This window comes from Lynx rufus, unplaced genomic scaffold (assembly GCF_022079265.1).
Source record: "Lynx rufus isolate CCGP_SWC_20201006 ecotype Redwood Valley unplaced genomic scaffold, mLynRuf1.p SCAF_6, whole genome shotgun sequence".
In the NCBI taxonomy this organism is placed as follows: Eukaryota; Metazoa; Chordata; class Mammalia; order Carnivora; family Felidae; genus Lynx; species Lynx rufus.
This window is the reverse complement of record NW_025814878.1, coordinates 54,377,069-54,392,515: the sequence shown is the minus strand read 5'-3', so window position 1 is coordinate 54,392,515 and position 15,447 is coordinate 54,377,069. Positions and strand designations below refer to the sequence as shown.

General features: G+C 34.3%; 1 protein-coding gene across 3 annotated transcripts in view; it reads left to right on the top strand.

Moving 5' to 3' along the window:
- GRIK2 (glutamate ionotropic receptor kainate type subunit 2) overlaps positions 1–15,447 on the top strand; it is a 670,079-nt gene that overhangs the window by 412,824 nt on the left and 241,808 nt on the right. For all 3 annotated transcript variants that reach the window (XM_047102336.1, XM_047102337.1, XM_047102338.1), the window contains exon 9: positions 10,338–10,451. In XM_047102336.1, the coding sequence (XP_046958292.1) occupies positions 10,338–10,451 (114 nt within the window). The remainder of the gene's footprint in view (positions 1–10,337; positions 10,452–15,447) is intronic.

Below are 15,447 nucleotides of genomic sequence, written 5' to 3'. Positions count from 1 at the left end.
GGTCAAGAAAAATCGACATTAGGAAAATAAAAATGTCTTCATAACTGACAATAAAATGAGGTTTTTTAGTTTATATTTTTTTGAATATGTAAGCAGGATATGATTTACCACTGGAAATGGTTTAACCTTACTTACCTAGTCCTTTGAAGCTTATCTATGTCCTTAGGAAAGGCCAGGTTCATTTGGAACAAAAGACCTTATTAAATGGCATAAGATGTTAAGAAATATTGACCTGTTCAATAGTCACAAGGACTCTATTTAGAGCAAAAACAATTGGAAGCTTTTACATAAGATAGGTTTGAATCGAGTTGATGACACTCCATGATAATAGTGCATTTCCATTGCACGGTGAGTTATCTAGAGACCATTTTGGGGAAAATAACCACTTATACTTAAAAAAATTTTTTCAAGAAACTACAATGCAATAATAAAATCACTTATACATCTGAAACTAGTATAACACTGTATATTAATTATACCTGAATTAAAAATAAATAAGTAAAATAATAATAAAATCAGTTAATCCTACCACATGGTTGAGTTTTCTTATTGAATGTGCTTTGTGACTACTATGTATGTTATGTGCTCTCCAAAAAAACCCCAAAAAATAAAAAAAAAAAACAAACAACAACTACAAAAAAGGCTCTAGTCAAATGAATTTTTATTGTACTAGAGAATACTAGCTTCCAAGTAGAGTGTTGAACTAAAATCATTCTTGTGTAACCCTCATGGCTTTTTTCCAGCATCAAACTTTGCTATTTGTTTTGGTTATTTTGCTGACTGCCTCTTGAATGTAGTATTTATATTAAATGTTAAAATAGAACTTGGAAACAGAATTTTCTGTCTTCTCAGTGGAAAGAGTCTAATCCTTATGAAAAATTGGCTTTGTGTATTAATTTTATATTAATTTTGAAAAAAACCATAAGGCTAAAACCAATGCATTTCTCTGGCCAGATATGGTACTAAGGAGCCTGGAAATGTTTAGGACTATGAACAATAATACGGTGTTTGCCTCAACATGTTTTTATAATAAAATCAGCTTCTAACTTGTATATCCTTAGGGGAAATTTTGAAAAAAACAAGTGGCTACAAAAGGTCATTTTATGAAATCTATGTTTGCCAATTTCTACAAAGTTAAGAATTTATATATATATATATATATTATATATATAATATTTATATATGTATAAATATACATATATTATATATAATATATATAATATAAAGCAAGATAATCCATACTTGCAAACTTTTATGAAGTATAAAATTATCATATTTTACTTTCAAGTGAAGCTCCATTTCAACTTTTGACATCATCTTTTTCTGAATATTTACCGCTTGCATTTGGGCCCACTTGTAGAAACTGGTGTCAGTAATCCACAGGCTTCTTACTGAAAACTCAAATATTTTCACAATGTATGAAGAGGGTGAGAATTAGTAGTGAAACCCTGCCTGCCAAAATTTACAGGCCTAGATGTTCCAGGATCAGAACATGTTTCAAATTGCCTTTTGAAAAACTTTTTATAGAACATATATATTTTTAGAACAAGTGGTAATTTCTATGGAAGTCTTTACTATTGACCTTTCTCTTGCCTGTAGAATCCTGTACTCATTAACTCCCTATGAAAAAGGTGTCTGAATGGAATTTACAGTCTTCAAAATTTATCTAAGTGTGAAAATCCACAGTAGATAGGTGAGAACTATTTCTTTGATAGATTTCTAGATACCTGATGCATAGTAGTTTTTATCTTCCTCTCTTTGATAGCATTTGATACATATATCCTGGTTCCCATGACAACAGTGACCCCCAACTTTCCCAGGAATTGAGATTTCTTTTGCTTCTCTGTAAGAAAGCAATGCTAATGGTGATGTCGACTAGTCAGAAATGTGTTGTTTGCTTCTTAAAAAGCAAAAATGCATCCTAGGCAGGATCCAAGCCTGACGTTTTTCTTTGGAGATGTTAACCATTTAATTTGTCTAACTCTCATTTAGAATTCATTATGTACCCTATCTCACAACTGTACTGTACCGATATTTTTGGTGTGTGCCAGTATGTTTATAGTCACTATTTTGCTTGATGACTTTTAACCTTCAGAGTGGTAAAATATTTAAAATAACTATTTACAGATGATATTTATGTTTGGAAGTCAATTGGATTATTTTATTTGAGAGCACACAATTCCTTATTTTGGCCCATCAGAGAATACCAAATATTGACTTTTTTTCTTGTTTTGGCCCATCAGAGAATAACAAATACTGACTTTGAATTAAGCATGTATAGTAAATATAATTTTTAAAGCATTGATTTGATTTTAATGTAATCTCTGAACTACATTTTTATTCTTGGAAAAATAGTCCTTAATTAATTGAACGTTACCACATTGTTATATTTGAGAATAGTTAATTAATTGATTCAAATTTTACTTAAAAAATAAAAACACCACCTGCCTCTAACTCTTTGTTAATATTTATGGTTATCTCTGCCCTAGACAAAAATAAAAATCCTAAAGGTGAAAAATCTATGTTTAGATTAGTCATCCGTTTCTGTGAGATGATTATATATTTACTAATTTATTGTCCTCATGTGAACACTATTTCTCAAATGGTGAAATTCCAGCCCCTGTGGAAACTGGTGGGTAGATAGTTTTAGGAAAGTAATTGGGGTGCAACTGAGAGGTTCTTTGCATGGTCCTCATAGGCCAAAATCACTTACGTATGAAGGTAGCTCAGTTCCCAGGTAATTGTTCTTTACTATGAATTCTTCCTGGCATGCAGCAGATAGGCACTGCTGTGAAATGGTTCATGTTTATCTTTGGGACATCAGGTACCAATTCCAATTCTGTTACCATGTAGCCCAATAAAAATATGCAACTGTTAATTATTAGTAGTACTTTTATTGGACAGTAACGTAAATAACTATCTCTACTTTTCATAAAAAAAAAAATCCAACATTAGAAGAGGTGAGGTAAGTAAGAGAAAAAAGTCTCTTTTTGCCTGCAACACTTAGCAAAACAACTACTGTATTGAAAACACTCTGTTTCCATTATTCTGTATCCCACCATATAGGCTTGAGAACCTGACTTTGTAAATTATCTAGAAAGTATGGGTATACTAGTTAATGGAGTTATGTACAGTTCACCAGTGTATATTTGATCAATTGAAGAGAATATTCATCTCCCAAATATGAATTAGCATTTAATATCAATACATTCCTTATGCTTTCCATTTCTTGATACCTTCAAATAGTACTATCAGGGATGTCCCTTCTTCTAAAGGAATGGTAAATATCCTTCAGGCAAAGTATACTTAATGTGTCATACGATTAGAAGCAACTAATTATTGAGAATATTTTTAAAACAAAAATTTTACGATGGAGACCCACATTGCGCTAGGACTGTTTTAAACATAATGTTTAAAACATTTGCATATTCCTGATGGTGAAAGATGCTGAGAATATTCTCCTGTACCTGTTGGCGTTCTATATCTTCTTTGGGAAAAAGAGTTAAGATTTTCTGCCCATTTTTATTTGGATTGTTTGTAGGGTTTTTTGTTTGTTTGTTTTGTTTTGTTTTGCTCTTGAGTTGAAATAGTTCTTTATATATTTTGGATATGAACTCCTTATCAGATGTATAATTTCAAAATATTTTCTCTCATTCAGTAGGTTGCCTTTTCATTTTATTGATGGTTTCCTTTGCTCTGCAGCAGTTTTTAAGTCTGATATAGTCCTATTTATTAATTTTTACTTTTGTTACTTTTGCTTTTGACATCAGATTTTAAAGAATTTGCCAAGACCTATGTCAAAGATCTTACTCCTTATGTTTTCTTTTCGGAGTTTTAGGGTTTCAGGTCTTACATTCAAATCAATCCATTCTGAGTTAATTTCTATGTATGGTGTAAAATAGTGGTTTAGTTTAATTCTTTTGCATGTGGCTGTCCTGTTTTTATTGAAGAGGCTGTGCTTTCCCCATTGTGTATTCTTGGTTCCTTTGTCATAAATTAACTGACCATATATATGTGGACTTATTTCTGGACTCTCTGTTCTAGTCCATTGATCCATGTGTCTGTTTTTTAAGCTGGTACCAGACTGTTTTAATTACTATAGCTTTGTAATATACTTTGAATTCAGGAAATGTGATGCCTCTGCTTTTTATTTTTTTTCTTTCTTTCTCAAGATTGCTTTGGCTATTTGGATTGTGTCTGTATGTGTGTGTGTGTGTGTGTGTGTGTGTGTGTGTGTATGTGTATGCATGTGTGTATGCAAGTGGTTCCATATAAATTTTAAGGTTATTTGTTCTATTTATTTCAAAATGTCACTGGAATTGTGATAGGGATTGCATTGAATCTGTGGGTAGTTTTGGATAGTATGGCCATTTTAACAATATCAATTCTTCCAATCCATGATTATGGAATATCCTTCCATTTATTTGTGTTTTCTAGAATTTCTTTCATTAATGCCTTGTAGATTTTTTTTTGGGGGGGGTTGTGTATAGTTAATGCATAATGTTACATTCATTTCAGGTATGCAACATAATGATTCAACTTCTCTATACACTATGCTATCTATGCTTACCACAAGTATAACTACCATCTGTCACCACACAACACTATTATATTATCATTGACTATATTCTATATGCTGTGTCTTTTATACCCTTGACTTATTTATTCCATAACTAGAAGCCTATATCTGCCAGTCCCCTTCACCCATTTTGCCACCCCATTCCCACCCCTCATTCTCTCTGGCAACCATCACTTTGTTCTCTATGTTTATGTCTGATTCTCCTTTTGGTTTCTGTATTCATTTGTTTTGTTTTTAAGATTCCACATGTGAGTGAAATCATATGGTATTTGTCTTTCTCAGTCTGACTTATTTCACATAGCATAATACTCTCTAGGTTCATCCATGTTGTCGCAAATGACAAGGTATCTTTTTTCATTGCTGTGTAATATGAGGTATATATGTATATATACATATATACACATATATGTGTATATATGTATATGCCTCCACTTCCTTATCCTTTCATCTACTGTTGAACACTTAGGTTGTTTCCATATCTTGGCTATTGTAAATAATGCTGCAATAAACATAGGGGCCCATATCTTTTTGAATTAGTGTTTTCATTTTCTTGCGGTAAATACCAAGTAGTAGAATTCTTGCATCATATGGTATTTCTATTTTTAAATTTTTGAGGAACCTGCATACTGTTTTTCACAGTGGCTGACCAATTTACATTCCCCCCAACAGTGCACAAGAGTTCCAGTTTTCTCCGCATCCTTGCCAACACCTGTTATTCTTATCTTTTTGATTTTAGCCATTCTGACAGGTGTAAGGTGATATCTCATTGTGGCTTTGATTTGCATTTCCTTGATAATTAGTGATGTTGAGCAACTTTTCATGTGTCTGTTGGCCGTCTGTATGTCTTCTTTAGAGAAATGGCTCTTCAAGTCCTTTGCCCATTTTTTAATTGGGTTGTTGTGGGTTTTTCATTGGTTTATTTTGATTTTGGTGTTGGGTTGTGTAAATTTATTTATTTTATATATTAACCCCTTATTGGATATAATCTTTGCAAATATCTTCTCCCATTTAATAGGTTTATTTTTTGTTTTGCTGATGATTTTCTTCACTGTGCAAAAACTTTTTATTTTGATGTAGTATCAATTGTTTTTTTGTTTGTTCATTTATTTATTTATCTATTTCTTTATTTCTTTATTTCTTTATTTTCATTTTGTGTTCCTTGCCTTAGGAGACATATCTAGAAAAATGTTATGTCAGCTGATGTCTAGAGAAATTACTGCCTGTGTTCTCTTCCAGGATTTTTTATGGTTTCAGGTCTCACGTTTAGGTCTTTAATCCAATTTTAGTTTATTTTTGTGTACAGTGATAGAAAGTAGTTCAGTTTCATGCCTTTGCATGTAGCTGTCCAATTTTCCCAGCACCATTTATTAAAGAGACTGTCTTTTCTCCATTGTGTGTTCTTGCCTTCTTTGTCATAGATTAATTGACCATATAAGCATGGGTTTATTTCTGGGTTCCCCTATTGTATTCCATTGATCTATGTGTCTGTTTTTGTGTTATGTCGTATAGTTTTCAATGTACAGATATTTCACCTCCTTGGTTAAATTTATTCCTGGTTGTTTTATTCTTTTTGGTGCAAGTGTAACTGAGATTTTTTTTTTTAATTTTTTTTTTCAACGTTTATTTATTTTTGGGACAGAGAGAGACAGAGCATGAACGGGGGAGGGGCAGAGAGAGAGGGAGACACAGAATCGGAAACAGGCTCCAGGCTCCGAGCCATCAGCCCAGAGCCTGATGCGGGGCTCGAACTCACGGACCGCGAGATCGTGACCTGGCTGAAGCCGGACGCTTAACCGACTGCGCCACCCAGGCGCCCCTGTAACTGAGATTTTTAAAAATATTTCTTTCCGGTAGTTTGTTATTAGTGTATAGAAACGTAACAGATTTTTGTATATTGACTTTTGTATCCTGAAACTTTACTAAACTTGTTTATTAGTTTAATAGTTTTTGGTGGAGTCTTTAGAGTTTTCTGTATATAATATCATGTCATTTGCAAATAGTGAGAGTTTTACTTCTTCCTTTCCAATTCAGATAATTTTTTTCTTGTCTAATTGCCATTATGAGGACTTCCAGTACTGTGTTGAATAAAAGTGACAAGAGTGGGCATCCTTGTTTTGTTCCTGACCTTAGAGGAAAGGCTTTTAGCTTTTCAGCATTTAGTACAATGTTAGCTGTAGGTTTGTCAAATATGGCCTTGATTGTAGTGAGATACATTCCCTTTGCACCACTTTGTTGAGAGTTTTTATCAATCTACTTAAAACAACTCTGTGAGGTCAAGAGTACTTAGATATTTTTATTTGATTTTGGAGCTGAAAAAAGTACTTTAAAGACTTGACTAAATAATATAATGAAAAAATTGTGTTAAGAAAATAGATTAAAACAGAAAAAGATTGTCTTGAGTTAGCCATGTTTCTTGTGATTAAAACAAAATAAACCAAAACTCACTGGTGACAATTCCCTCAAGCAATAGAAAGTTTTGAATTAGACATTCCCCATATACTTAAAATCTAGGGATCTTGCAATTTTTTTGATTTAAAATTTATGCCACTGAAATTTTTGAAACCTTATAATAATCTGTTCAGAAACCTTGATTTGCAGAAGGGAATACCTAATATTTATGATTATAGGAAATTATGGTTTCATATACTATGAACCAGAACCCCTCCATCCAGAGACAGAATGAAACAAGACAAATATATTTAGATGAGTGGACATATGGCTAAATTATTTTTTATGGAAGTAATCATAGAGGATGATGATAAGCAAAATTGGGAATATTTGTATTAGTGATTTGGGTAGAAGGTTGAAAAACTTAACAGTTTTAAGGATGTCATTAGGCAGATGACAGTGGGAAAATGATGTTTGCCAATGCTTTGGCTGGTAGAATTGCACATCTGAAAAATCTAGCTATGTAGCCAATAGTGAAAAAAAAAAAAAAGGAAAGAAAATCTAAGAGGACAAATGTGTAATAGGTATTAATTATAGACCAGGGGCAGAAAAATGCCAGTCACTGCAAAATCCGATCTGCAGATGTGTCTTATTTAGCCAATGGAGTTTGTTTGTTTATTTATTTATTTATTTATTTATTTATTTATTTATTTATGATGTTGAATTTGAAGCAATTTAAGCAGGTCAGCAGGCATTCTAGGTTTTACATTATCCTCTCTTTCCCCACCCAGTTCCCTAGTAAGGCCTCTATTAGCTGTAGTGATGCCTTATTGGAACCTAAAAGAATCACCTACTCTGGAAGCATGCAGCCCCAAAGCACAGCTGTCAGAAGAGCAGGGTCTGGACTGTGACTGTTACGTGCTATTCTGCCTTGAAATTTTGTGAAATTTAGAAGTTGCATACCTTTGCCTGGAAACTCTTACTACTGGCTTATGTCCTTTTTCTTCACACATGGATGTTACTGTCTGGCCCCTGAAGGCTTTACATTATTGACCCTAAATTACAATTTGACTGTCTTTATGGCATCGTGGTAGTCATAGTCTAAAGTAATTTAATTGACCAGTAGGTAATATACTTTGGAGAGAATGCTGATATCAGTGTTTTTTTCTTACTATATATTTGACTTTTTCCTATATTGACCCAGACATTGGGAACGTGTAGTTTTTAATGGTAAGAGGAAAATTAACTCAATGTATGAAAATATGGCAAGAAAAATTTTTTTAGATATCATTAAAAAAATTATGTTGAGGGGCGCCTGGGTGGCTCAGTCGATTAAGCGTCCAACTTCAGCTCAGGTCATGATCTCACGGTCCGTGGGTTCGAGCCCCGTGTCAGGCTCTGTGCTGACAGCTCAGAGCCTGGAGACTGTTTCAGATTCTGTGTCTCCCTCTTTCTCTGACCCTCCCCTGTTCATGCTCTCTCTCTGTCTCAAAAATAAATAAACGTTAAAAAAAATTAAAAAAAAATTATGTTGAATCCCTTGTATAGTTAATGTGTTTTTGAAAAAAAATATACTTGGGGGAATGCCTAGGTGACTCAGTTGGTTAAGTGTCCAGCTCTTGATTTCAGCTCAGGACATGATTGCATAGTTCATAGGACTGAGCCCCACACTGGGATCTGTGCTGACGGTGCGGTGCCTATTTAGGATCCCCTGTCTCCCTCTCTTTGTGCCCCACGCCCCGAAAATAAACAAATAAAATAAAATCCTTTTAAAAAAGAAAAATTATATTTGGGTTTGCACTTAATACAACTTTTAGAATGGCTTACCTATTCTTCTTATGAAGGACAGAAATTAGTAATATTTCTATTTTTGTGCTTCTCCAATTAAAGGGAAAAAGACATCTTAATAGGTCACTGAGAAAGGTATGCAAATGAAAAAAGAGAGAAAAAAGTAAATGCAATGAAATATAGAAATATAAAAAAGATTATAATAATCAAGTTGAATAAGGTTGTGCTAATTAGACTATTTTTAACATATTTAGGTAGACCAGGGTAAATATTACCTGCTAAATCAATGTCACTTTTAAAATAATTTAATTTATATACAAAGTTTTATTTTATTTTATTTATGTATTTTTAAAAGTTTATTTATTTTAGAGAGAGAGAGAGAGAGAGAGAGAGAGAGAGAGAGAGACCACACATGAAAGCTGGGGAGGGGCACAGAGAGAGGGAGAGAGAGGATCCCAAGCAGGCTCCATACTGAAAGCATAGCAGGGATCTATCTCAGGATGCTGTGCAATCATGACTTGAGCCAAAATCAAGAGTCAGATGCTTAACTGACTGAGCTACTCAGGTGCCTACACAGCTTTGTTTTAAAGATAAATTGATAATTGATAGTTTCCCTCTCCTTTAAATAGACACATTGGGTCATTGGTGAGAGGGATATGGAAAACAAATTTTACTATTGATGACTTCTAAGTTTGAGAGGGTGGAGAAAAGAACTACTGAATTAAATCTTCTTCCACCTTTGTTCTTCTTCAGTGCTGACCATTGTTATATGACAGGGCAACGGTGCAGGTTTACATAAACCACCCAATCTATGCATTCAGTGGCATTCTGCACTGATACATGTCTCCCAGAGATGTGCTGTATCTTTCCATAGGTTGTGTTCAGGGGGTATAAAATTTCTGAACACTGAGAGTGTATGGCCTAATTATTAGAGAGTATCAGTTAAATTAAAGTACATATTAAATAGCATACAGATAGAAGTACTGGAATGGGTTGTTCAGATGAGATTGTGCTGTAATGTCTCTTTGGAGTATTTTGAATGCTGCAAAGGTGTATTTTTAAAAGCTCCAAAGGCAATTTTGGGTAAGATTTGCTCTATTGGGGGTCATGCAAAATACCAATCAATGCCACTTCCAAGCTTGCCTTTGCCTGTTAATTTATCCTGGATTCCCAGGTTTTGCTCCTTTAGCTTTGTCTATATAACATGGCATGTTATCTTTGTAATGAGAGGATGAGATAGATCCATTACAGTAAAAGATATGCACTATTAATGAGTTTCTAGCCAGCTATCAAGGTATCATCAAATGTGGTTTATCTTGGTGAATGAAAGTTCAAATGGAAAATTAAGCTCCCATACTGACTGTAGAAGTGCAGTGGATCATTTTGTTCTTTAATGTCACACTTCACTGGACACACTTCACAGAGCAGTGAATCATGCTTAAAACAAGCAGCCTTTACTTTAGCGACAGCAGATAATGCAGCAGAGGTGAATAATAAGTGTTAGCAGTCTTAACTTTCTCTTACAGTGCTTTCTCCCAGGTGCCTGATGGACAATTTACAAAGTACATATGCTATTTTATAGATTGGAACTTGGGATCCCGCCAGTGGCCTGAATATGACAGAAAGTCAAAAAGGAAAGCCAGCCAACATCACAGATTCCTTATCCAATCGTTCTTTGATTGTTACCACCATTTTGGTAAGTATTTGTTTTCCCATTTTTTTTTTAGATAAATGTAGATAAACATGGAGGTGGATTAAAAATGGCATTATAATTTGAACAGTAAGGAACAGAATGTAATGTATTTTACAGTTATTTAGCAATTACTGTATAACAGATAAGTCAAGGTTAATTTAGCCAGTTTTTATTATGTTAGTCTTCAATGATGTAACTTGTATTAATGTTTGGGATGTTTATATTGATTAATAATACAACTTTATATATTACTAGAATGCATTGCATTTCTGCAAAATGAGTTCCTATTGAAGAATTTTCAGTGTTAAGATTTAAAATATGTATGGACATGCAGATGTATATGGTTATGTGAGGGGCTACTGTGAACTTTGCTTCTGCTTTCACCTCCTGAAAATATCTTTTAGAGAGCTTGTAATTAATTTTTCAGGATTTTTCCTATTGTATTCCAACCTTGCTTTCAATTGTCTTCATCATGGAAAATCCATCTCCCTAATAAAATTAGGTGACAAGTGCTTTCTGAAACCAGAAAAATTTTCACCAGCAACAGAATTAATACAGATGCGCTGGATATATTTACCCTCCTTATAATGATGTATTTTAATTAGATCCTATAGTAATATTTACCTAGGCCTACTATGTCATTTGAAATGGGAATTTTAATTTTAGAATAAGCAAGGACCTCTTATTTAAAATTAAGTCATTACTTTCTACCTACAGAATAAGCTTATCCATGCTAATTCTTGTGTCTTCCCAGGTAGTCGATAAGAATGTGAGATTAATGTTCAGAACAAACAAACCACCATACACTTTTAGCATTTATATAATTTCTATATTTGATTTATGGTGGAAAGCAAGCCAGGAGGAATTGATAATCTTGTTCTTTTATTAACAACAAGGGATGTCACATCTTTAGGCATGTCAGAATAAAATAGCTTGGGTTAAAGACTCTTGATAATGAAGCAAAGGTGGTAATAAAGAAATGACACTGATGGAAGTTCATGAGTTTTTTAATCACTCCCTTGCTAAGAACCTCAGTGAATACTGGGTCTCTATCCATCATATCTAAACTTCCTAAGTTCTCTTTATATCTCCCTCTCTTTTCAAAGGTAACTCTCATGCCCACCAACTCACTGGCCTTGTCCTTCAGTTGAAATGCTCCCACAAGATGCTAATGCATCTTTTTTCTGCCTGTATGTCCTGGATCTCATTACCTCCCGCTAGGACTATGGCAGTAACCATGAAATTATCCATTTGCTGACAGCCTTTTTCCCTTTGCAATGTACCCTACTCCCCATTGTAATGATCTATCATTTTCCTTGCTTATAATGCTTTAGTGAATCCATATTGACCATTAAAAAGTGTCTAAAATGGGGCACCTGGGTGGCTCGGTCAGTGGGGCGTCTGACTTCGGCTCAGGTCATGATCTCACAGCTTGTGAGTTTGAGCCCCACATCGGGCTCTGGGCTGGCAACTCGGAGCCTGGAGCCTGCTTCGGATTCTGTGTCTCCCTCCCTCTCTCTGACCCTTCCCCACTCACACTCTGTCTCTTTCTCAAAAGTAAATAAACATTAAAAAAAATTTTTTTTAAAAAGTGCCTAAAATTTTGACCCTATGTTCAAGACGTCCTACAGTCTTGTTTTCTCCCACCTTTCCATCCTCATTTCCTATTATGCCCTTTCAGGAACCCTGTGTTTTAACTTACCTGGGGTAACCAGTTAACCTATTCCCATGATTGTGTTAGCCCTATTCTTTTGTCTGCAATATGTTGCTTGCCATTTCTGAGATTTGATAGTACTTGTCAGTACTTTATATTATTTAGGATTAATATTATACCATTCTTTACCTATTTCATGTGTGCAGTATTTCTCCAAACATCACTGAACACTTCTTTGAAGAATAGGATCTATGTCTCCTATTTTTACATCATATGTGTCTCTGCAATGCTCATAAAAATTGTTATATAGGGGACATTTGTAGTCTTCAGCAGTTGGCACTTCTTTCTGTGTTCTCCTTGATCCACAAATTCCCAGATACGTCACTTATCTTACGGCTCCAAAACTGCTCACTTCTTTACATCTCCCTGTGAGAATCCTATTCATCCTTCCAGACTCATCTCGAATGACAACCACTCCATGAAAATATCTGATCTCTCCATTAAGTTGTGTGTACATTGTGGGGTGTGGAGGGATGTACACTTTATGTATCATAATACACTATAATGGCAATTATGCAATGTTTTTTTTAGAAAATTTGTATATCTGTGTTTCCACTTGAGATGAACATAAAGCCCATGATCAAATTTTACAGTTTTGATATCTCAATGTCAGAAAAAAAGTGTCCTAGGCATAGCAAGCACTCAAATATTTGTCAAATTAAATTAAGTAAACAGTATTTAATTAAATGGAAAATTAGAAGAAGTAAGCAACTTTTGAATGGTTATACTTAAATATTTTTCAACTGTGAAGGTTATTGCAAACTGCTTGTCCCAACAAAGCAGGTCGATTAAGGTGATCCATATAATTTCTCAGTCTTAATTACTCATGGTTATTTTATAAAAGTATTCAGACATTTTTCTCAAGCATAAACCATTTTGTGTCTACTGAAACAAGTGGCACTTAATCTTAGCTTTATATTGAAACCAGAAGTAAAGCCTTTTAAAAAGTACTTGTACCCAGAACACATTTCATACCTTTTAAAACAGTATCTCTGAGCTTTGGACTTGGGAAATCTTCATTTTTAAAAAACTTCCATAGGTAATTCTGATGTATAACAATGATTGAGAACAAACTGCTCAGATCATTACTCTGCATAACTAAGATGTAAGATCAACTATGAAACATACACTAACTTACATTAAAAAAATAGGTTTTTGGGGCACCGGGGTGGCTCAGTTGGTTAAGCATCTGACTTCCGTCCAGGTCATGATTTCACAGCTCATGGATTCAGTTCTGAGTTGGGCTCTGTGCTGAGAGCTCACAAGCCTGGATCCTGCTTCAGATTCTGTGTCTCCTTCTCTCTCTGTCCCTCCCCTGCTTGCACTCTGTCTCTCACTCTCTCTCTCTTTCAAAAATAAATAAACATTAAAAAATAGTTTATTTCTATTTTAGAGTATATCCCTCTATTGGTCTCTAAGTGATTCTGATATTTACTAAAAGGAAAGTCACTTTGTTTTTATATCACTTATTGAAAAAGTTCTTGTTCTGAATAATACTCTGATCATAAGATATCCACAATTGAGAAAATAACATGTTTGAAGAGACTAGTTACCTTATTTAGTAAGCATTATGCTTGATAGAATTTACTGATAGTTTATATTTTATAAAGCGGTATGATCATTTGATTTATGTTCGGTAATTTTGTCCTTTTGTCTCTTGGAAAAATCTAAGAGGAGTTTCTGGCTGAGTTGCGAATAATGGTATCTCCACAAAGAGAAGCTGTGGAGATACCAAAGAGAAGTTCACTTCTGCTTCTTGTTCAATATTCTTATTAAGATATGTGCCTTAAGAAAAAACAGTGAGGTATTCTAGGATTTGACATTTTCAGTGTGCTAATCATAATCGCTCCATTTCTCTTGAATTTATTTTTATTTCTTCCTTTATTTAATGAATATGTACTGAATGATGATTGTGCGAAAGCTTTGTTTGCTGAGCAAAACAGATATGGTATTTGCCCTCAGGGAACTTAGAAAATGGTGAAGATTCATAGGGAAGATTACGCACACACACACACACACACACACACACACACACACATACACACACATTACCTTCTGATTAAGATATAAGAAAAAGATAAGCAGAGTAATGCCTTTTACAGGATACTTCTGAGTTATCCTTGGAGCCAGGAGTGACAGGACAAGTCAGACAGGCCTCCCTGCAGAGAAATAGACAGCAGAGATCTGAAGTCTGAGAAGGAATTAGCAAGGTAGAGAAAAAGGAGTATTACTGGCAGAGGGAATAGCATATGCAAGGGCCCTAAAGCAGGAAGGATCTTGAAAAATTTGCAAAATGGAAAGAAAACCATAATGGCTGGTGCTGGTGCCTTGGTGCCTTCATCTGCTTCTCAGCTTTATAAAATATGACACAGTCCATTACTGAAAAAACGAAAAACAAAAAACCAACAGACATTTATTGCATGCCTGCTATGTGCTAGCCCCTGTTCAAAGCACTACTCATGTATTTACTCAGTTAATAGTCATAATAACCTTTTTTGATAGCATTATTGCTACTATTTTTACAATTAAGAAAGCTAATGTCTGGATTGCCTAAATAGCCTACTCATGGACACACAGCTAAAAAGTAGAGTAGTGGGGTTTTAACCAATCTGTTTAGGCAACTTGAGCAACCAATACTATGTAATGAAAACTCCATTGGCCAACTATGGAAAAGTCTAGCAACTATAGTTTATGGCCAAACAACATCTTGATTGAGAGAGTTTTTCCCCTAAAGCAGTACTTCTTATCCAGAAATCCTATATATGCTAGAACACTGTTTTGCTATTATGGGTGTGCCCCAAATGGCTAGACATTCCCCACCATGGAGGCCAAGATTAGATTACACTTGGTTGGGTACCTTGGCCCTCCCATTTCTCTCCTTTTTTAATGTAGCACTCAGTTTTCTTTCAGCCTCTTTAAACCATAATTTCAGATTTTTCTGGGCAATCAAAATAGTGTTGGGGTTTATCTTATTTTTTTCTCTTTAGAATTGAGATGGAGCATCTTGTTTATAAGTATCTTTTACTCCCCTTGAACAATATAACCTATGCCCAATACATTGTATGGGTGCAGCATATAATTATATCATGGAATGATTCATTTTAGAAAGTCTTAAACATTTTTAAGTGTTTATTATTTTTTTGTTTAATTTTGAATGAAGACTTAGGATATCCTATAATTTGGAAATTTATGTAACTCCACCTGCAAGACTGGACCTAAAGCTTCGGTCTACTCATACCCTCTTCTTAATATTCCTTATATTACCTCTCTGGCCTTTGAATTTCA